Below are 22539 nucleotides of genomic sequence, written 5' to 3' on the forward strand. Positions count from 1 at the left end.
CCTTTTTTTCCAGCCCTAATGATAACACGCTTATATTTGAAGCTAAAAGCAGACAGGCTTTGCACAGCAGAGACAGGCTGTGAGAGCAGCGAAACGTTCCTGATTTGGTTACTTTTTTTGTAACGAAGTGCTGCCTCCTGCTGGGTAAAAAAGGGTCTGTAATACAGCTCGTCTTCAGCAAGTTATTCAGCGTTCTTCACTTGAACTTTGGGGAAGAGCACAAGACCCTCCTGGCCCGGGGTCTGGCACTGCTGTGTCTGTCCTAGCGAGCATTGTGGGCTGAGGGGTGATAGCAAGGAGGGGGTTTCTTGCTTGAATTTCGTACCCAGGTAGCATGAAGTGAATGGCAAGTGAGTAGCTGCCAAAATCTGTATTGCTGTCAGTTGGTTTTCTTTATTTTTTTAACCTGTTTAGGGACTATTAACCAGTGGTGACTGTGGGTCTTCCCAGAACCTAAATGAGGTTTGGAGTATCTTTAAGAATCTTGTAGTTCAGACCGTGGTCTGTTCCAGAAAGAAAAGGATTGTTCCTCTGTGCTGTTAAAGTGAATAATGTGAAGTATAATCCCGTCTCTGCCTTACTGTATTTATGATATATACTGTACTGCCTTACTGTATGGTATGAGGGAACTGTAACAGCAGAAACCCCCATCCGTGTCCATTCTGGAAAAGGAGTGTAACTCAAACGACCTGCTAACGGGACTTGCAGATCTTCCCTTGTTTCTAGCTCATCGATACTGGAAACAGTCATGGCTATTGGTATGCTATATCCCTTGCTCCCACTGAGCACCCTGCTTGCATTTGTGTCAGCTTTCTCAGCGCCGCAGGGACAGGCAGCTTGTTGTTGGCAGCTCCTTTGATTTGCAAGCACCTCGTCATCAATCAGAGCTGATGTCTGTTGCTTATCTCGGTCAAACAAACCCGCTGCCCATGAGTTAGCTCTTCAGCTCCTGTCCCCCGGCTGGCCGGGCTCAGCAGCACGGCCCCCCCTGCAGTGCGGCACTACCCCGCTAGGTGGCGCACTGCCCCTTCGGAAAGGGGCGCTCCCGCTGCGGAGGATGAGCTGCGGGTCAGGACGGGCGCAGCGCACAGCGGGGCTCTGGTGGCACGCAGCCCCTCCCGGCCCATCAGTTCCGATACGCAAATGGACAAAGCGCTGACAGGTTTGCTTGATTTACGTGAGATGAAGCATCTCGGCGCTGACCGCATCTGTCCGTAGGGGAAACACCTGGCAAAGCTGCTCACTGATTGCACTGAGATGTTTTCAAGCTGGTGCAGTGAGTCAATCAGATACTGCTCCGGCCCCGCGCAGGATGTGGTTCTGCGGCTCCCAGCACGGCACGGAGCCTCCCTGGGCTCCCAGCACCCAGCAGCATCACCTCACCCTGCCCGGTGCTTGGCCGCAGCACGCAGTGCTGGCAGCAGTAGGAGGGAATCAGGTCTCCTGCTGGGCAGCAGCACAGCACCGCAGGGCTGGGTGTCACAGCTGTGGGCTGATAGAAAACAACAAGACAATCTTTTTCAAACTCCAATGTGTTTTATTGATAAATGCTCCGCTGGGCTCAGCCTGCAGCCACGTTGCTGCGTGCATGGCCCGGGGTAAGGACAGCACGTGTGATGTCAGGTTTGCGGGCTGCCAGCATCACAGCTAGCAGCAATAAGAGCAGGCACTGTGCTTGAAGCAGCACGAGGTGTCTTGTATGTACTGACACAGTCCTCAGCTTCCCAGGGCTGCATATGCTGTGAGAACAGGATAAGCCCTCACCCAACAAGCTGATGTTTCTCTCACTGTCCTTTAAAGCTGCGGACTCATGATGCATCCACCAAAAATAATTCCGGCCTGTCCTTGCAGTGACAAACCTCCTCCTGGCTGAACGAGAGCTAAATCTGTCTTGCTGAGGTCTGCCTGTCAGGACACAGCCTGTTCTTTTCCATCTCCCCTGTCGCTCGTTCCTGCTCACACTCCACGCTAGTGGCTCACTGTGATTTATTCCAGGTTGGAGCTCTGACCCTTTGCCTTTTTGCTCTCACGCCTGCAGCTGCAGATTGCTTAGCGGTGATAGTGTGTGAGAAGCACATCCACACATGGAGCATCGGCTCTGGAGAGGTGCGCGGTGTAAAGAACAAACTGCTCAGGTCTTCTGCTGATGGCACTGGGTGCAGGAGCCTGTCACCAAAGCACAGGGCTGTGCTGGGAGCTCAGGGCACCTCTCCCAAGCTCTGTGTCACTTTCTACCTTCTGATGTTATCCCAGTTTTCTTTCTTCCAGATGGAAATGCTGTCAGTGACTGTAATGTTCCCAGGACCGGAGCTGAGGCAGGTGTGTGTGCCAGCACAGGTGCACGTGCCAGCACAGGTGCACAGCATATTGTTTTTTGAGAGCACGCCGTGATCACTCGGTGTGGATAACACCCAGCCTCGCTGCTCATTTCCACACTCCAAGAGCTGGTAGGTGGCACTGCTGGCCCTTGGAGGGGGCTGAGTCAGAGCCGGGTGCACCAGAAACTGCTTAGAGCCAACTTGGCTCCTGTGTCTTTGCTGGGAGGACGGTGAGTACAGAGAGCTCAGAGCTGTATGAGCAAACAGCAGCGATGGCACTGCCGCCAGCCCTGCCCTTCCTCTGAAGCTGCCTGCTGAGGTTCAAAGGCTGGTGCATTAACTGCCAGGGTTGGTATTTTAATGCCAGTGCTCAAAGCAGTTCACTTCGGTCACACAACGTGCATGCAGATGAAACGTGCTCTCTGACCTGCATCTGAATGTCTGCTGCCTGCACGGCGTTGTCCGCTGATGGCAAGATCTGATCAATTCCACTTGCTTTGTCTTGATGCGACTCAATGGGAGAAACAAGCTTGAGTGTTGAATGTGCTGGAACACAGGTTGGAATCCAAAGGACATTAAGCATGATGTCCAACTTGAAAATGCACCAAGCTGCTGTTCACCAGCCCATGGTCAGATGGCAGGACAGGCTCACTGATTTCTATCTCTTCTTTAACGACTTTCAGCTCAACACCAGCTGTGGCTTCACCAGCAAGAGACGAGGAATGCACTGAGAACAACAAAATGAGGATGGAGGGTAAAGAACTGGTTACCATGAAACAGAGAAACGTTTGTATAAAGGGCTGTGCTCATAACTGGGTTTTGTACCAAGTCAGTCATGGTAAAAGTTGCAGGATGCAACTACTCAATTCTTCTGTTCCCCTTCAAAGCTACCGAGTTGAACGTAACCACCATTGGGAACCTTTTCAAACAACCCTTGTTTCTCTGAGCTGTTAACCTAGAATCCAACCGTGCAGTCTCTGTGAATCCTTTACAGAAGTACCTGCCTAATTCTTCTTTAAGTCTTAATTTGACAGAGCAAAGCTTTATTTCTCCAGCCCGTGTAAATTGCATTGCCACAACTTTTGGTGCCAAGCTCTTTTATACCATTGCCAGCCTAATAGCCTGTCACACTGTCTTACTGTATACTGACCTTCTTCTCAAAGGAAATCAGATGTTCCTGCCGTCCCATACTCCCATCTTTCCAAACGAATGAAGGTATGTGCACGTTGCAATCTGCAGCTATTTGCCAAAACCCTGCTCTTGTATTTCCTTCAGTGAGACATTTGCTGACAAACAGGTAACATCCTCAGGGGATGTTCAGAACGGAGGCGGTCCACTTACCCACCAGGATGGAGGTTTCTGGATACCCTGCAGCTCCTTTTCCATAAGCTTTACTTGAAAACTGGCGTTACCTTCATTTCAGCTTTGCCCATCCTCTGCCCACGCAGTCCACTGCTCAGCTTTGGAGTCTGCACCTGCAATCAGAAGCAGGAAAAATGCAACGGCATTGCAAGGTGCTGCAGTGTGTGGATCCCAAAGGGGCGCAGGACAGACACCACAGATCTGGGAGATGCCGTACGCTGCTGCACCATCCCAGGACTATGTGCTGTGCTCAGGTGAGCTGGAGACTTGTTCTGCCCCAAAGTCACAGCCAGCAAAGAGGCTGTTGGGGTCCTGGCAGTGCTGCCCTGTGCCTGGTGCTGGCGTTGCAAATACTCCCAGTGATTTCAGCCTGTTGCATGAACTCTTGAAACCAAAGATGGGTATTTTAGTGTTTGTTTTGATGCCAGTAGTTATGTGTACATAGTCAACTTAAAGAGCTCCCAAATATGATTCCGGGCCAAAGGGCACATTAGACTCATTCATGTACTCACTCACACCCAAGATTCTGCCAGCAGTTACTGACTGCTACCACTTTCCAGCAACACGCTGGTTCCTGGCAAAAAGCACGGACTTATTGAGTGCTGTGCTGATGGGTTTAAGTCGTCTACAGTGCATCTCTGGGTAGGTGACAACGCGGGCTCTACCTCCTGTGGATGGTGTCACAAAATTAAGGATTGAATTGGAAGTGAGGAAGAAATTCTTTACTCAGAGGGTGGTGAGGCCAGGGAGCAGTGGGTGCCCCATCCCTGGGGGGATTGGGCTGGATGGAGCCCTGGGCTGCCAACCCATGGCAGCAGGGTTGGAGCTACATTATCTTTAAGGTACCTTCCAACCTATGATATTTATTTGTGTAGCTCTACTGTACCATCCTGGAGACATCGGGTACCAGCTCATCAGGAGCTGCGGGCTGCTCCTTTAAAAAAGCAAAGCAAAAAACTCTGCTGTCACTAAACTTTGTGGCTCTGCTAAGGCTTCCAATTGCAGAACAGCGACAGGGACAACACGTTGCTCAACTTTACTGAACTGAAAAATATATGCCCCGATGAGAACCGACACAAACAGGGGGTTTCTTTTCCCAGCTCCCCTTTATTATTACTTTAATCTGCAGTGCTTTCAGTGACCCATTAATTGCTTTTGCCATTGCAGAGGTGCTTAGCACAAGCATCGCGTGTTTGCTGGCTGTGCAATGCACCAGAGAGGGCTGTTGGGGGTTCTGAAAGACCTCCAGCCCTGCAGGTTGGCGGGGGGCTCCTTAAATCTATGTAAAATGGTGTTTGAAATCTCAGTGACTGCACAGTATGTGGCTCAGGGGAAGGAAGTTGTGAAAGGGCCAGGAAACAGGGTGGGTACAGACCCCTTCAGCTAACCAAGCCCTGCTGAGCCACAGACTGCAGCACCACCCAGCACCGGGATAAAGGGAAAAGCCATTAAATGCTTCTGAAAGGCGCTATTCCTGTGATAGTTACAGACTGGCTTCAAACCCCCAATACAAACCGAAGGCTGACAAACAAGCGCTGTGAACTGTGGACTCTGGAAGCCCTGTTTGTAGAGCCTCGCCCTGACCTGACACGGAGCCCAGCGCCTCACCCAGCTGCTCCACACCTCCATTGCTGCCATCGGGCCTCGTGCACCTCCAGCTCATTGACAGCCCTCCCGCCACAGCACCGCCCTCATAAATCCCATTGATCAGCATCTTGGATCCGTACACCCGCACGAATGCTCCTTCCCCCCTCTCCCTGCTGGCTCACTGTTCAGAGCCCCGCGGCGACCTGCGGGGCCACGCGGGGACACGGCCGCCCGCACGACATGGCGGACGGCTGACGACATCGGACGGTGTCAATCAAGCCGAGGGAGCCAATCAGATTCCAGAACTGCCCGCCGGGGCGGGGCCTTCCCGCCAGCCGCGTGGAGGTAGTGCCGGCCGCGTGGCGCAGCGATACGGCGCGGTGCGGTGCGGCCGTGCGGGGAGTGATGCGGTCAGGCTGGGATTGCCCGGCGCCGCGATTGCGACAGAGCCGCGCAGCCGCTGTGCCTGCCGAGCTGGGCCCGGGGGGAGCGGCGGTTGTAATTAACGCCCGGTGCTGCGTCGGTGCGCCCCGTCCGCTGACACCTCGGAGCGGTTCCTCCCAGCTGTTCGCCGTGACTTAAACGAGGCAGACGCTGAGCGCACCGCGGCGGCACGGGATCGGAACGGCCGGGCCTTCCCAGCTCCGCCGGTCCGGCCCGGACACCGCGCGGCCTCGCTGCCCGCCGCAGGCCCCGTTCGGCCCCGTCAGGCCTCTACCCGCACTGTCCCGCCGCTCCCCGGTCCCGCCGTCCCTCCATCGCTCAGGGCGGGGCGGGCGGACTCTTTTTTCCCTTGGCGCCGCGCGCTGCCGCCGAGTGCTGCGTCACAGCGCCGGGCCGCGTCAGTCCGAGCGTGGCTGCGGAGCGGAGCGGCCGCCATCATGGCTTCCGCCGCCGCGCACCCCGCTCCCCCTCCCGTCGCCGCCGTCCCGGTTCCCGTCGCGTCGTCCGTCGCCCCGCCGCCGCCGCCGCCGCCCCCCCCGTCCGCCCCGGGCATCCTGATCGGCGACCGGCTGTACTCGGAGGTGTCTCTCACCATCGACCACTCGCTCATCCCCGAGGAGCGCCTCTCGCCCACCCCTTCCATGCAGGACGGCCTGGACCTGCAGTGCGAGACCGACCTGCGCATCCTGGGCTGCGAGCTGATCCAGGCGGCCGGCATCCTGCTGCGCCTGCCGCAGGTGGGGCCGCGCCGGGCCGGGCCGGGGGGGGCCGCCATTGTGGCGGGGGGGGGCGGCGGCGCCTGACACAAAATGGCGGCGGGCGCGCGCGCTGACGGCCGCCTCCTGTCTGCCCTCACAGGTGGCGATGGCGACCGGACAGGTGCTGTTCCACCGCTTCTTCTACTCCAAGTCGTTCGTCAAGCACAGCTTCGAGGTGAGCGGGGCCGGGGGAGGCGCGGGCGGCGCTCGGCGCGCTTTGTCGGGGTTTCCGAAGGGTCTGACGGAGCCGGCCTTCCCCGCAGATCGTCGCCATGGCCTGCATCAACCTCGCGTCGAAAATCGAAGAGGCGCCGCGGCGGATAAGGGACGTGATCAACGTGTTTCACCACCTGAGGCAGCTCAGAGCCAAAAGGTAAGGCCGGCTGCCGCCCCTCGGCTCCCCGTCACCGCCGTGCCCTGCTCCGTGATGGCAGCCTTAGGCACCGGGAGCCGCTGAGCCCACAGACTCAGAACTCCTCGTCCTTCCGTAGTCTGGTTGTGGTGGCAACCGGGCTCTGTTTGCAGAAGGGGAAGGCTGAGCTCGTAGCCGTAGCGATGTTATTGGTTAGAAACGGTGGTTTTTGGAAGGGATCTAAGAGAGTGTGGCTTGGTTTACAGAGCGTACAGCTGTAATGACAGCACCTCAACAAGGAGCAAGTACAGTTGAGCCTTGGAAACTGGAGGTATCTCTAATTGCAAAAAGTGAGGCTTGTGGTCTTTTCTGGTGCTGTGTGCTTGTGTAAGTCCTTGGAGATGGAGTGTAAGCTCACCTGATCCAGCTGTGGGTCTGTGGTTGCGGAGCCGTTTTCAGTTGTGAGTGCCTGATTCTGCTTTTTTGTGTGGAAAGTCGTGTCTGTTTTCATGTGGAAAGCAGATTGTGCGTTGAAGAGGGAAAAGGAAGGGATAAAGAGAAGAAGAGTTACCATTAAACACAGTTTGAAGAGTTACCATTAAACACAGTTTCCTTAAATGTGTCACGTAGCAGAGTTAGAGTCTGAGGTGGGAGACTTCAGCTTTGGTGAAGTGGCTTTATTTCTAGAGTGTGATTATTTAAAGTAATTGTAGCTTGAAAGGTAGGGGTAGTTTTCAGCCGGGTTTTTAAACCGACTCTTTCACGTATGGCTTTGTATCACCAGCTTACAGCAGGAGTTCAAACTGAGCCCTGTGTTACTTCTGGAGGGAGTAGAAATCTCTTAGGGAGAAGCCAGCTGTTCCTTGGGACATTTACCCTGGTTGTGGTTCTGTGGCATCTAAAACTCCTGCTCTTACTGCCTTGTGCTCGAGCCTTTGGAGTTAGCTTCAGATAAAAGAGCGATTCACTGTTAAAGTTCACATGGACCTTAGTTTTGTGGTCGGTTTTTTTTCCCCCCCATTTCCATCTGTGTTGTTGTCCCTGATGGCCCCGAGGGAGTTTTGTGAAGTTACACAGAATGTGGATTGTGTAGTGTTCTCCTTTATGACGAGGGAGTCTGGCTGTTGGATTATTGAAGCTGATGGAGTGATTCCTAATGTTTTGGCCTTGATCTGGATATACAAGCCTGGTTAGTTGTATTGCAGTGCTTTTTTTCATTGTAGTAAGGAGAATACAAAGTTTATGTGCTATACAAAGGATCAGAAGCTGAACTTAACCTGTGAACTTAAGTCTTTCCAGCTAGCCTGTTCCAAACCAGAATGTCACTCACACATGTTACATGGTGACTTAAATGCATCATGTCAAGAAGTCATGCACTTCTGCCCCGTTATTGTCTGCAAAGATGGGTTTTGTTTGTCTGAGATTCTGAGTGAATCTGCATGCAACCGATCTTAAAATGCTCAAGTCTGACATTCAGGCTTTTTCTTCTTAAACAGGATGTAAACGTTTTTCTGTACTTTGTACAAGATGACAAGTACATGATCTGTACACGTTATTAACTTCAACTCTTTTTTCCCTTGCAACCGACTATACAGCGACCAGCTACATTTACCAAAGCCTGGGTGATGTGGAGTGGTACATAAAGATGAAGCTGTCGTCATGGCAACAGTGAGTGAAGTATCGAAAATCCCCAAGGAGAAGCCAGTGCTCTGAGAATAGGTCACTGGAATCGGGGGACTAACAGGTTGGCCGATGGTGAACCATTTGGAAGAACTCCTGTATCTTGTTATAAGCTTTTTTCTTTGCTGTCCAGGTTTTTAGAATACTAGCTTAATCCTCTTTTATCTGAAGCTAACACTTAGGCTGTAGTTAGTTTCTCACACCCAGCCCAGAGCTGAGATGAATGGTTAGGCTGCTGTACTTTCTTTCTGCCTGTAGTAGTTTTTCCATTAACTGAAGCTCTTAACCCACACGTGACATTTGAGTAGACTCGCTTTCTTAAACAGTTTTGGGTTCTTAGGTCCACTTTGTGGGTCTGTGTAAGTGCAGTTTGAGTTGTAGTCAAACATGCCTTCATTGCAGGGATGCAGAAGTCTTTAAATTCATAAAGCTATTTATATAAATGATGTGCACGCGGTCCTTATGTGTGTGTTTGTGGAAGTGGGAATGGCATTGGGATTTCCTTTTGTAAGTCATGTGGTCAACTGAGTGACTGCGAGGTGGTATTTCTAATGCTGGGGAATAACAAAAAGCTATAAAAGAAGTGTTCTGGACAAGCTGTCTTTGGAATCTCACAAGCATATGTCATGTATTGCATGTGAAATGTTTGTGTGCATGAAGAAAAGTCCTATTATGAAAATACTGCTTTTGTGCTGAAATATCTCTGTTCTCAGACAAGCATAACTCATGTTTAATATGCACAATGTAGTTTGAACTTGGTTTTACTTATCTTAAATGTGCCTGAAAGTTGCAGAAAGTCTTTATGAGGCTTCAACCGAATGTGACCGCTCTCATTTGTAACCTCACAAGTGTTGCTCGGAGATGCTTGGTTGGCTGCTCCTCACTTCTGTTGCAGCCATCCCACAGTCCCACACTTGTGCTCAGGTGGCCTGTGTTAATTCAGTGCTGTTCTTAACCGTTCCATGAACCTGCAGTGCTTGTATTTGCAATGCCGGGGACAAACATACAACTCTCTTTCTTCTGGAACTGGCTGCCATAAGAGAGGTGTGCTGCTCTTTGAAATGAGATGCTGATGTCACACTGCGCTGATAGAAGTACGTGTTGCATTTCAAACAAAAAGCACACACAGGTGCTTTTCCTCCAACGTACTGCGTGGTCCAGAGGTATCAAATGTTAGTGTTGCATCCGATGAAGCTGTAGTTATGTCAAGCATGCAGATCCTGTTTGCCAGAGGGATTTTAAAGAAGCATGTTTAATTTATTCTGTTACGAATGCATCACAGTGGGCTTATCTTCAGTCTCTAAATCCAGATTAAGTTTTGTGGCAGTTGGACTGATTTACCAGACGGGCACTGTATGCTGTTCATAAGTATGAAGTCTTGCCTGCAGTGCTGCTCCTGGTTTGTAACAAGGGATTGGAAGTAGGAAATGGTAATGCTGCTTTGCTGTGTGGGGTTTGAAGCTTAGTTTTCTATAGAAGCTTTTAAATCATTTCCTTGACTTGATATGCGGGCCCCAAACAGATTACTTACCAGTTCTGAGAAGTAAGAGCAGCAGATGCAGTATCCAGTTCCTCCCCTTGCCTTTCAGTTGGATGCTAAAAAGTTTTGCACAGGGAAATCTCTGAAGTCCACAGCTTCTAAAGAATGACATCCCCACACTGTGCAGCTGCTGGCGAAAGAGCTAAGCTGGTAAATCTTACCCAGTGGGGAACTTAACTGCTGCCTGCAGTGAGATGCAGTAGAGTCGTATGCAGATCACTGTTCTGAAGGAGATCAAAGGCTGTGTTTGTCCACTTCTGGAAGTACTTCCTGGATAAACTGATACTTTCATGGCCTCCTGAGGTCTGTGGATCTCTGGAACTTGTCTCATAGGTGACAGAGCAGGTAACTGAGGGCACACAGAGTAAAGCACACTTCCAGCTGTACGGTGCTGTTGATTTCCTATCACTCCGCTGTCATACAGAGCATCTGCAGCAATCCTTTTGCCCTGCAGAATGACAGCAAAACTTCACATGCAGTGAGGCTGGCAGCCCTTCCTCTTTCACTGCTAGCTAGCTTACTGCTTTTGTTTTCCTGGCTTTTAGAAATGGCTTTTAGAGAGGGCAGGCCCATTTGGAAGGAAGTGATCCCACTGCAGGGTGTGACATGACCCCAAGTAGCTGTGTGTCAGAGCTGCTCAGGCTGCTTCCTCTAGCATTGACTCCTCTGAGGCATTCTGCTAAAGAACCTACACTTGTTTCTGTTCTCAGTGCTGCCATTCAGATCCTGTTACATCAGTGATCTCTTAGGTAAAACTGTATCAAGTAATGCTGTTATAAAACTCAGCAACTGGAAGTGAATTGGCTTTAGCTGCTTGAACCTGTAGTTGGTTCTTTCAAGCAGCCCGCCCACTCCAGAGCACCATATTCAAACTGCACTTGCAGTGTTTGCTGATGATGTCCTGACTTCTCCATGGGACCAGTCACCTTAAACTTGAAGTCCTTCTTCTCCAATTACTTTGTGAAAAATGGCATCCCTGGAGTTCCATGTGAAATACCTGTAATCACAAACCTTGGAAACTCCCCGAGTGAGAGTTAGTGAATGCAGTGCCATTACATGGCGTGGAGAATGCTGACAGCAGCAGTGCTTCTGCTTGAGCTGCTGACCCTTCCTGGCACCACAAAGCTACTGGGAGCCATTCCTGGGCCCCTTGGCAAGGGCTGGGGGAGCTCGTGCTTCAGGTGCACGGAGATAGAGCGTGGTGTTTGTGTCAGTGTAGTGCATGGCTGCTTGTATCCTTTGACCAGAGTCACAGTCATCCTTCCAGGTGGCTGCAGATAGCGCACCTACCTTACAGCCAGGTTTGCTGCAGCTGGGGAGGCTTGTGGTTGCCCTTGTAATTCCAGTGACCCTTCCTTTCTGGGATGGGACCCTGGGGAGGTTTGGAGTGTTGTTTCCACCCTGACCGATTGGGGAAAAAGCAGTGTGATGAACTCGTGGAGCTCGCACTGACTCAGGAAAGACAATTCAGTAATGAAACGTGAACTATTTTGAATCTACTTTGCTGTGCTGCTTCCTATTCAGGGTAGCATAAGTGTGTCACTGGTGCTTGGAGTGAACTGGGTAAGCAGCTGTGGTTTACTGCAGTGTAAGCAGCTGCAACACGACGCTTGTGCACCAAGGCATGTGGGATATGTGGGGAAGGATCTTTCTTTGAGGCAGTGGGTCCAGTGTGGGGAGTGACGACAGGTGGAGCCCAAGCACAGATGAAGGAAGACCAGCTGGGACGTGATGCTTGTGCCTGAACCACACAGCGGGTTGTTTCAGTTGAAACAAACCAAACCAAAAAGCTTTGAAGAGTTCAGAGTTTGGGTTTGGAAGGAATTGGGGGTTAAATTGATAGTACCAGACTTTGGAAGTTTGCCTTGCCGTGCAGTTGCTGATGGATGGCTGCAGTGTGCAGAACCACAGAGTTTTGAAGTCGAAATGCTTTGCTGTATTAGACTTGTCGTACATAACAGTAGGGCTGTCTTTCAAGATCTCAATAACGTTATCTTCTGGTGCACATGAAACTGCAGCTTCCAAAGCACAACCTTGCTACATTAACATCAGTAAAACCCTTCTGAAAGCCGTTCTAGCTTTTGTTCTGGCAGAGGTAACAGCATCGTGTTCTTTCTCCCCACCTCCATTGTGCCAAACAAAGGTTCTCTGAGATCTTTGCTGGAAAGGTGGCTATTCCAGCAGCTGGGGCAGTGTGTTTTGTGTGCACAGCAGGGAAGGGTTGTTTTTCTGTAATCCATGTAATCTATAGGCAGTCAAACGCAGGAACTAAACTAGTCTAAACTTGGACAGCACAAGATTAATGCTTAAACTTGCTTGCAGGAGTTGAAAACCGTTTTCTGTTGCCATTAGTTGGTTGGAAGGGAAAACAGAGTTGTTGCTATGTTTTTGGATATGCAAAACAGTTTTGATTTTATTTCTTGCAAACTGTAGGACTCCAAGCCCCCTGATGCTTGATCAGAACTACATAAACACCAAAAATCAAGTAATCAAAGCAGAAAGGAGGGTACTGAAGGAGTTGGGATTTTGTGTTCATGTCAAGCATCCACATAAGGTGAGTAACCAGTAATAATGTAACTTGTAAAGAGTGTCCTGCCCCAAGGTGTCACTGTGGGCTGTGAGACAACAGACGCAGATGTAAAAACGATCAGACTTCATCTGCTTATTCCGTAGCTGTTGTCAGGAGTGCTTTGCATAAGTGCTCGTGCAAATGGCCGTACTGACCTGTGGTAGCTGTGACCTCCCTGGGCAATGCTGCAGGCGGTTGCTTTTGAAAGCCACAGGCCAGGAGCAGAGCAGTGTCTGAACGAGGCTGCTGATGCTGTGTGCTTACTGTGCGTAGCTAGGAAAGGAGGAGCCCACGATGTCTTGCCGTGCTGTCTGGCTGTCAGTTGTTATTTATTTACTGCTGCTTCAAATGTTAAAACCGAGTCTTTTTTTCTCTTTCTTTGCCCTCAGATCATTGTGATGTATTTACAAGTCTTAGAGTGTGAACGTAATCAAACCCTGGTACAGACAGCCTGGTAAGTTATTTTCTCTTCTCTTCCTAGCCAGGAAAATAGTAGCAGAAATAATAAGCCTGATGATCCATATGCAAAGCAATGAGATGTAAGTCATTATATAATTATTTACTTTCAAAACACGATAGTGCTTGTTTCTGCTTACTATTTTCATGGCTTGATTCCACTCTGTAATGGAGAACTCAATTTAACTTTGTTCTTTTTTCTACTCTTTAATTAAAGGGTAGTCCCTGATGGTAAGTCATAGAGCTCTGCCCTCGCACCTCAGCCCATGACCTGGGGATGGCCTGTTTGGCTGCCCTTCTCTCCAGCCAACCCAGTGCAAGCTCTCATCCGAGATTCACTGAAGTGGTCCATATCCATCGGGCAACATCTTCTAGTTCTGTCTGGGTGTCGAAAGGATTTGTATATTTGCTTTGAGAAGTACCTGTTCAAAATGTTTCTAAATGTATTTGTTGCCTAGCTACTGTATACTGCAGTTTATTTAAAGGGCCCATGGACACATTGGGGAGATCGTCTGCCAACATAAACTGAGTAGATGTAACACTTGGCCAGACTCAAGGGTTGGTTTTTTGTTTTCCATAATGAATTAGTGCATGAAGCATGTTCACTTAGTATCCGTATGGGCACTGTTCTGTACAGCCAATACTTGCTGACTGCTGTTCGTTTCTCTCCCATAGCTCAGAAACTATAAAAGTCATGGAGATCTCTGCTGTTTAAACGTATCTCCTGGCATGTAGTGCTTGGCAGTGCTGCCATGCTGGAAGAGAGGTAGCCTAGCGAAGTAGGAGATCTGGTGCTGACTTGTAGCTCTTTTTTAACATGATGGTTTTAAACACAGCGAGCCAATTGGATGCTTTTCCTTTGGGATGAAATTGGTGTCAATCAAAGCACACGTAAAGCTTTAAATTCGATGCTCTGTGAACCTTATCGGTTGCATCTAGCCTCTGGAAAATGGTAGGTTAAAAACGTGCTGTATTTTCATGCTTGTGTTTGAGTCTTGAGCAGATTGATTTGGAAACGTGAGAACTTTGGTGTTTAAAGCAAACAGCTGCAGGGATGAGAAGTACTTGCTGGTTTGCTGCTCAGTGGACACTTCACGGTGCAGTGTAACTGACAGGAAGCTGTTACACAGTGCTACTTGCATTGGCTTTTCAGAGCAATGGGGACGGTGCAGACTTCTTTCATAGAAGTAAGAACTGTAGTTCTTGCTAAAGAACTACGTAGTAACTAAAGAACACAAAAGTATTTAATAGAATAACAGAAAAAATAATAAAGTCAATTGAGTCTCCAGTATTGTTGCCCTCTAAAGATGCAGACCTGAGATCCAACCCTGCCTGAATTCTGTCTTTTAGGAATTACATGAATGACAGCCTGCGAACAAATGTGTTTGTTCGCTTTCAGCCAGAGACTATAGCATGTGCTTGCATTTATCTTGCTGCTAGAGCTCTGCAGGTGAGTGTGTTCTGCCTTTCTATGGCCTTCTATTGCTAGAAACTCAGTTTCAAGAAGATAGTGAGAGTGCCCGCGCTGTGATCTGTGATCTCCAATGAAGGTCTGTTGTTTTCAGATTCCCTTACCTACCCGCCCGCACTGGTTCCTGCTCTTTGGCACTACGGAAGAGGAGATCCAGGAGATCTGCCTCACCACTCTGAAGCTCTACACCAGGAAAAAGGTATCTCATGATGTGTTTGTGTTCTGGGGCTGTTTGTTGTCACATCAGCTGTCTCACAGCTGTGTGGGAATGCTGGCCCACATCTCCATGCTGATGCAGTCGTAAGGGCTCTGCTGGGCCGCTGCTGCTCTCTGGGGGGGCTGATGTCGGATGGCAGAAGCTCAGCAGTGAGTCGCGTTGCTGGGCAGGCAGTTACAAGATCCATGTTTTGGAGGAGCGGGATGGAAAAAACAGCTCTGTGCCTCTTGTTACTTTAATAGCCCAATTACGAGTTACTGGATAAAGAAGTGGAAAAAAGGAAAATGGCACTGCAGGAAGCGAAACTGAAGGCAAAAGGCTTAAATCCGGATGGAACTCCAGCACTTTCCACACTGGGTGGCTTTTCTCCTGCATCCAAACCATGTAAGCTGGTTCTCTTGTACAGGAACTTGCATGATGCTATTGGAGTATTTTAGAACTGGTGGATCTAAATGTGGTTTGCTGGTTGAGCTGCAGGGCAACTTTCTCACAGAGCTAAGAAGCAAAATAAATTTGTCCGCAGTTACTGAGAAGTGAAATAGCAAATCAGGGGGAAGTAAAGCTGCTCTGCTCTCCCTGTCATCTGGACTAACGCAGGGGGACAGGGACGTACTAATGGCGTGTTCCCTGCAGGTTGCTGGCAGTGTCCAGGCTGGGTATGCTTGCATTGCTGTGTTACACAGTCTCTGGATTTGATGTGTTGCAGGGTCCTGATGGGCTCAGGGCTCCTTTTGCAGCAGGTGTTTCTGCACGCTGCTTTTCTGACGGGCCTTTAGGGCAGGCAGTGCTCAGGAAGCAGAAGGGGAAGTCGCAGCAATAGTGCTGCTGTGGTGTGACAGTGAAAACCTGCAGTGCGGATCGCGGCAGTCAGTGGGTGAAGCTGCCTGAACTCTGTGTGAAGAGCGGGCAGTCCTGTCTGGTCAGTCTCATCTCGATGGCTCTCCTCCTACAGGCACCTTCAGGAGCTTGAGAGCGTGTTCACAGAAAGCAGAATTACTCATTTCTATTGAAAACTGAATGGCATCGAGTTAGCAAGGGGGAATGTCTCCCTGGGAAACAAAGGGCTTCCTTGTGTTTGGGAAGTCACAGTTTGGCTTAGAAGCACTTGAGGGAAGGCAGGGCCTGCAGTGGGCGTTCAGTGTCCTGACAGCTCAGGGACAGCTGCTGGCAAAGCTTTGCCTTCCTGTCCGCTGTCAGGAAATGAGCCGTATTGAGTGAAGTCAGGTTTTATTCTTGTATTTGTTACATCTGCACGGAGCTCCTAAAGCTCAGATCCGTACCTTTGCTGTGCAGTTTTGTTTTGTGGTAACAGCTGGACATGCGTGTCTGTGTCTGCCCGTGGGCACGTCCAGCCCTGGGCTGTCCTGAGGGAGGACACAGAACTGTATGAGGATGAAGGTTGGAAAAGGCCTCTAAGATCTCACAGTCCAACCATCCACCTCCCACCTGCGTAACCCACTGCGTCGTGTCCCTCAGTACCACGTCTGCCCTTAAACACCGGCAGGGATGATAAATAGCAGCTCTGCAGTTCGTTTGCCCTTTGTACTAACAGTGTACATGGATTGAAATTGATATTCTTGTGCCAAAGTCCAAGTAAAACATCTAACCTTGAATTTCAATCTGTAGCTTCTCCACGAGAAGTGAAAACTGAAGAGAAGAGCCCGGTACCTCTGAATACCAAAACCATCAAAAAAGAGCCAGAAGAAAGGCAGCAGGCTTCAAAGAGCCCTTACAATGGGTAGGTGGAAAAGCTCTCCCGTTCAAACTTTGCTCTCTTCACCTGAAGCACCTGTAAGCTGTGTAACAGAGCACCTCAGGGATAACCCTGCTTCTTTTTCCCCCTTCCAGCATGAGAAAAGAAAGCAAGAGAAGTAGGAGCAGCCGCAGCGCGAGTCGGTCCAGGTCGAGGACAAAGTCCCGCTCTCGATCTCACACCCCCCGGCGGCAGTGAGTGCTGGGTTGGTTGGGAGGGGCGGGTGCTGGTTGTTGGGTTTTGTTGTGGCTCTTTTTTGATGGGAGGGGGGGGTGACCTTGTGTCATTGTTCCTGTGTCTTGTGGGATCGGAGGGGAGCTGTGCGGGCAGTGGGTGAGGCAGCGCTGGCTGATCTGATGGCGTGATCTGCTTCAGACTTCATGCTGGCATCTGGGGTGGAAACTGCCAACCTTGGTGTCAGTAAGGTGTTCCCCCAGCATTGCAGCTTTGGTTACGGCCCTCTTTCCCTCTAACCTGATATTGAGGGGAAGGTTTGTGACAAGGTAGAATTGCAAAAGGTGTCACACTGCTGTGCTGAGAATGTCACCATTGCTGGTGGTCACTGATGGCTCCCAGTAACCTGGGAGCTTCGAAACAGTGTGTGTGTGTGTGTGTCCGTGAGGTGTTAACCTCTGTTGCTCTCTGTCAGCTACAACAACAGGCGCAGTCTGTCAGGGACGTACAGCTCGAGGTCCAGGAGCAGATCCCGCAGCCACAGCGGCAGCCCCCGCAGACACCACAACCACGGCTCTCCGCACCTGAAGGCCAAACACGGCAGGGAGGAGCTGAAGAGTGCGAACAGACACGGCCACAAGAGGAAAAAATCCCGTTCACGTTCGCAGAGCAAATCCAGGGATCACTCTGATGCCAAGAAACACAGGCATGACAGGGGGCACCACAGAGACAGGCGTGAGCGGTCCCGCTCCTTTGAGAGGTCCCACAAGGGGAAGCATCACAGCAGCAGCCGCTCGGGGCACAGCAGGCACAGGCGCTGAGCAAAGAGCCTGGCTGGGTTCTGGTGGAGCCTGTATATAACGCAGCGAATGGACTCGATGGAGAGCGAGGGAATCGAGGAGGATGCGATTAATTTAAGGCCGAGATCTGATTTTTCTGAGACACGTAGAGCGTTTTTCTTTTGGAAAGGAACTGTTACCAACTTTTGCACATAATACCTTAGCAGTATCAGCCGGATGGAGAGCAGCAATCAGGTTCACTCATGGGTTAGAGTTGTGTTGTTTATTGATACGAGAACTGGAGAATGGAGTTCTGTACAAAGGCGAAATGTACCTTATTTTTATACAAGTCAATTGCAGACGCTTATATTTAAGTATAGTTATTTGTTTAAACGATGGTGGATACTTTCTTACACTGGTTTTAGTCTGCATGTGTTAAAAGATTTTTACAAGAAATAAAATATAAGGCTTTTTCTACTGCCCGTCGGCTGTCAAACGTGGAGCTACTACAAGTGACTATTTACTGCTGGCTGGGAATGGGGCGCTCGGGGTGCTGCCGTGCTTCTGCCCTGTGCTGAGATGCTGCTCCAGCTGCAGGTGCACGATGTGCTGCCTGTGGCTGCGCTGTGCGGGCAGATGGAGCCCGAGGCCACAGGAGCTGCCTGAGAGCATCTGGGGGCTGCCAGGAGCAGCTGGTGGTGCAGCCAGGAACCCTGCGGAGCTCAGGGATGGGGGGAAAGTGGCTAAAAAGGCTGCGCTGGAGCTGCTGTGTTGTGCAGCAGGATGGACACCAGGCAGCTGCCTGCTCCACAGCTGCAGCCCTTCCCTGGGAGCTGGAAAAGAAACGTGTTCCCTCAGTTCCTGGTCACCTCTTTAAAATACATGTTTGCAGTAACTTGGTTTGTACTTAGAACTTCCTGAAAGCAGCAGCAGTGTTATGTTGCCTTCAGTTCATGGTAACTTCCCATAGACAGGAGGATGCAGCCCTGGGCTGCTGTAACAGTTACAAGTTTGTCTGGTAGGGAGACTTTGAGGAACCAGGCTCTGTGTTGGGCTGTGAGCTCTAACCCCCCTTCTGTGCTCCCAGTGCGCTGGAGCTGAGAGCAGGAGTTGATACTGTGTGAAGCTGTTCCAGCTGGTGATGGGAACATGTGGGCACCGAGTGCTGCAGTGCTCACACTGAGCTCAGGGCTGCCCTGCTCCTCTTTCCTGGGGGAAAAAAGATGCGTTCAGTCAGCTCTAGTGAAGGCAACTGTGTAATGACTGACAAACGGGCCCTAAAATCAATGGTTTTGGTTAATGAAACGAGGTGAGCACAACTAAACAAGGCTCAGCACTGTGCAGCAGCAGCACTGAGTGAGCGCTGGGTCTGTCACACTAACAAAGCAATGCAGTGTAAGTCAGAGCCTTGTTGAAGGATGTGCAGACAGCAGGGCGGCTCTCCCAGCTCAGCGTGGTTCTGCTCAGCCCCAGCTCGGCTCCCTGTACTTGCTCTCACCAGGACAGATGAACGCAGCAGGACCGGCCGCTCTCAGTGCTGCAGTGTGCAGATGAGGCACCACGAAAGGCTTTCTGCATCCTCCGTCTCCGTGCGACTTACAGCCATCGCAGCCTCGGCTGCAGGAGCTGCTGCAGTCAGGCAGGTTGCTCGGTGAGCAGATGGGCGGCAGCAGCAGCACGTTTGTTCCCTGCTGGGTGGCAGATGGCAGCCGGGGGAGCAGGAAGGGACACGGCGCTTCTGGCAAGACATTGTTCCAACAGCGAAGTGCCTCAAGAGCGTAACGCTGTGCGAGCAGAGCTGCGGCTCACAGTAAGAGGAGACCAGCTGAGGGCTGGGACCCAACAGATGGGGGTGCTGCCATGGGGCCGGTGGGGAGGAACTCACTCGTGGGGAGCAGCCGCCAGCGTCCCGGGCTAAGAGTGAGGGCCTCTCCTGGCACTGCGGAGCGCTTTGTACAGCCGCTGCTGGAGCAGCGCTGTGAGCGCAGGGAGGCGCTGGAGCTGGGCTCTGTCCCTCCCTCCGACTCGCTTTCCCTCAGCAAGTTCCCACGGGGTCACGCCGCACTCCCGGCCGTGCCCACGGCTCCCGTTATCGCAGCGGAGCTCCGCGGCTGCGCCCTGCCGAGGAACAAACACTTCTGTGGAGGAAGCAGCTTCCCCTTCCCAGCTCCTGCCTGGCTGCGGACCAGCAGCGCCGCATGGAAACAATGGGGAGAAAAAAACCTGCACAAACGTACCGCATTTGTCCCAGGAAACAAAAGCCCACGTTGAGGCCGAGCTGCTCCCAGGGCCGTCAGCCGCTCCGCTGCCATTCTGGGTTTCATTCTGTAGGTGGAAGTGTTGCCAAGCAGACGTGAGCAGCCCGTGCTCTCACACACCTCGCAGCACCCCGGGCACACAGCGCGCCGCTGCGAGACACAGCGCTGCGCAACCCGAGGCTGCTCTGGAGCAGCGGGCGGCAGCTGGGGGGCACTGGAAGCACCGCAGCATCTCGCCCTGCCCCGGCTCTGCAGGAGCCCCCTGGGGCCGCTCCGCGCTCCCAGCCGCCCCTACAGCACCGCGGATCCGAGTGCGAGGAGAGCAGCGGGCACAGCTCGCAGCCGAGCAATGGCTCTGGGTAGGCGGGGGATGATTTAATGAGGGACTGCTGGGCAAAACGTCAACTGTAAGGCCGGGCGGGTCACGTTGCTGCACCCAGAGAGAGCAACAGCCTGAGAACCACTGCATCCCTCCCAGCCCCAAAACAGCCCCCATCCTATTTCCACTTTCCATCTGTGGGGTGTTTGTAACTGAACTGGACACTCTGGGATTATAGCACAGTAGTTTGCCATCAAGGAAACCGCAAGCAACAAAGATACTATCTCTAACATATGGTTCTTATTTGAGGAGATCTGTCAGGTTACATGAACTGACACAACACAGCTCGGGGCTGGCTGTTGTTCTACACACACTCACGTGGGCTCCCCTCACAGTGCCCTGAGCACGGCCCAGCTCACAGCCCAGCACAGCAGTGCTGCCAACACAGTCATCCTGCATGAGGGCCTGCAGAGCAGCTCCCAGCTGAGCCCCACACCCAGCAGTGGCTGTATCTCAGGTACCAGGAAAGGTACCAGGAAAGGCAGATGAAGGGGGATGCCAACAGCACATCCAAATATGGCGCCCAAATCCAGGTGTGTGACCCTTCCCCCCCCAACAGCAAAACCCAGCAGCAGGACACAGGTGGGCTCTGTCCAGGAGGCAGAGCTCGGCCTGGATCCCCAGCACAGGAAGCAGGCTAAGAGGATGATGGGGTAAAGCACATGAGTGACATACACGTGGTATGACAACATGAAACAGCAGCAGCTGCTCATGTGATGTAGCAAGGGAAGGGCTGTCAGGAACTTCACAGCAACTAACAAAAGCAAAGATGCTGGCTGAAGAAGCATCTCACTGTGAGCACCAGGCCTGTGGTCCCGCAGGGCGGCTGCATACCTGCTGTGTGTGCTGTGTGCCATCCCTGGGCGCAGCAGTGCTTCCGCAATGAGCACAGCAGGACGGGAATCTCCTCACCCTCCGAGTTCCTGTGGGCCCTTCGGATGCAACTTCTGCTTCTTTTGCTTTATAGCACAGGAATTAAGGCCCAGCCATCCCCGTGTGGCTCCAGTGTATGACTTACAGCCTCCTCTGAGCTCCAGCAGCTGCCTCATAACACTCCCAGGAGGTGCTGCTGCTAAAAATAGAAGGAATCTACAAAAACAAAACCCAAAAAAGACATCAGCAAACATCCCCAAGTTGGCAGCCGGCAATGCATGAAAGCAGTGAGGCAATGCTGCTACTTGGCTACACCCACAGCAGCCATAAATCCTCCCGCTCTGACCTCTCTCTGGTGATCCTTTTTTGGGTGTATTTCCCCCAAAACACACGTGTGGTTCTTTGTTCAGAACTTCACGAGGATTGAAGTGACCACCCCGTCCTGCTAACCCCAAACACTCTACAGCTCACACAGGAAACAGCTGCAGGAATGGATGCCTAAATGGATTCCCATCCAAGCCAACGGCTCACAACAGAAAGCAGCTCAGCCTGGCATTGCTGTGAGCAGAGGCAGCCCAGCCCCCCAGCCCGTCCTCCTCCACCAGCCGCAGTTCTGGCAGCACTGCAGGACGCTCCTAAACGCCCTTTGGGAGGTGGTTGATCCCCACCTCGTGCTGCAGACTCGGTGCCTCTCAGCTGACCTGGGTATGGAGAGCAAGCAGCCTCTTGAGGTGGGAGAGGGCAGCCCTGTGTGACTGGGGCTGTTTTGTTTCTTGGGGACATGCAGGCGGTGACGCTGCAGGGACACGTGGGCAGGACAGAGCTGTGACCCCCAGCACAACCCAGCAGCAATGGGGAAGTGCTGCTCCTGCAGCAGCAGGCAGATCCCGGAAGGCACTCCTTACCCCAAGCTCTGCACCCCCCTTCCAGGTACCACTCGTTATAGGAAAGCAATGTTAAGCAAAATACATCACTTTCCACTTCGCATAAACTGGGAGCTGGAAAATCCCACACAGGCCACAGGCTGCTGCCAGCAGGGCTGTTCCTGGCTGCACATTTTCCACGGCTCTTTCCTGCCTACCCTCATGGCTCAGGCCCAGGGGCTCCCCTCATCCCCCGAGGGCCAGAACAGCGTCAGGACATTTTCCCTTGTGCTGTGCTGAAACTTTCCTCTGCTAAATGTCATCACCCCACGTCTCCTAGAGGGGACCACCCTGCTCTGTTCCACAACACTGCCGCTTACTGCTGTAGTTCCCATTCACTGAAGGAGCAGTGGCTGCTGCTGATCACAAGTGCTTGACACCCACCGAAACCAAGCCATCCCATCAGGACTATGCCATGCTCCAGAACCGTGGCGATGTGGCACTGAGGGACGTGGGCACCCTGCATGGTGGGGGTGGGGATCTCAGGTCTTTTCCAAGCTGAATGATTCCGTGATTCTAAAGCACAAACAGCTCCAGCTCCCTCTCGCTCCATGTCAGCAGAAAGCAGGCCTGGGCTGCCCACATGCTGCTAAGGGGCACGTGGTGACTCAGCAGTAACGCTTCCTGCTGGGTGCAAAGCCCGGAG

The 22539-nt window shown here is 51.8% G+C and overlaps 2 protein-coding genes and 1 long non-coding RNA gene across 12 annotated transcripts in view; 1 reads left to right on the forward strand and 2 right to left on the reverse strand.

Annotated features, from left to right (window-relative positions):
• Positions 1-1524: 1524 nt before the first annotated feature.
• Positions 1525-6492, reverse strand: LOC140256260 (uncharacterized). Of its 4 annotated transcripts, none has more exons than XR_011904673.1 (3): positions 6389-6492; positions 3660-3793; positions 1525-3045 (listed from the first exon to the last, which is right to left on the reverse strand). It is a non-coding gene; the product is annotated as an uncharacterized lncRNA (long non-coding RNA). The 4 variants fall into 4 exon arrangements; XR_011904672.1 differs by lacking the exon at positions 6389-6492 and adding an exon at positions 5986-6073; XR_011904675.1 differs by lacking the exon at positions 6389-6492 and adding an exon at positions 5450-5964.
• On the forward strand, positions 6028-17942 carry CCNL1 (cyclin L1). The gene is made up of 11 exons (XM_072344630.1): positions 6028-6448; positions 6570-6644; positions 6733-6842; positions 12475-12595; positions 13000-13064; positions 14417-14516; positions 14632-14736; positions 14997-15138; positions 16381-16492; positions 16603-16701; positions 17157-17942. Exons 1-11 carry the CDS (start codon positions 6149-6151, stop codon positions 17500-17502), a joined length of 1575 nt encoding a protein of 524 aa, XP_072200731.1. The 5' UTR covers positions 6028-6148; the 3' UTR covers positions 17503-17942.
• Positions 17943-18070: 128 nt separating this feature from the next.
• LEKR1 (leucine, glutamate and lysine rich 1) overlaps positions 18071-22539 on the reverse strand; it is a 47022-nt gene continuing 42553 nt past the window's right edge. For 5 of the 7 annotated variants that reach the window (XM_072344624.1, XM_072344627.1, XM_072344625.1 and 2 more), the window contains 3 exons: positions 20932-21186; positions 19698-19785; positions 19461-19578 (listed from right to left, as the gene is read on the reverse strand). The gene's annotated coding sequence lies outside the window, so the exon portion shown is untranslated. Of the gene's footprint in view, positions 18670-18958; positions 19579-19697; positions 19786-20931; positions 21187-22539 lie in introns of those variants that run through there. The other 2 variants (XM_072344622.1, XM_072344623.1) reach the window with 2 other exon arrangements.

The sequence above is a fragment of the Excalfactoria chinensis genome, chromosome 9 (assembly GCF_039878825.1).
Source record: "Excalfactoria chinensis isolate bCotChi1 chromosome 9, bCotChi1.hap2, whole genome shotgun sequence".
Taxonomy (NCBI): Eukaryota; Metazoa; Chordata; class Aves; order Galliformes; family Phasianidae; genus Excalfactoria; species Excalfactoria chinensis.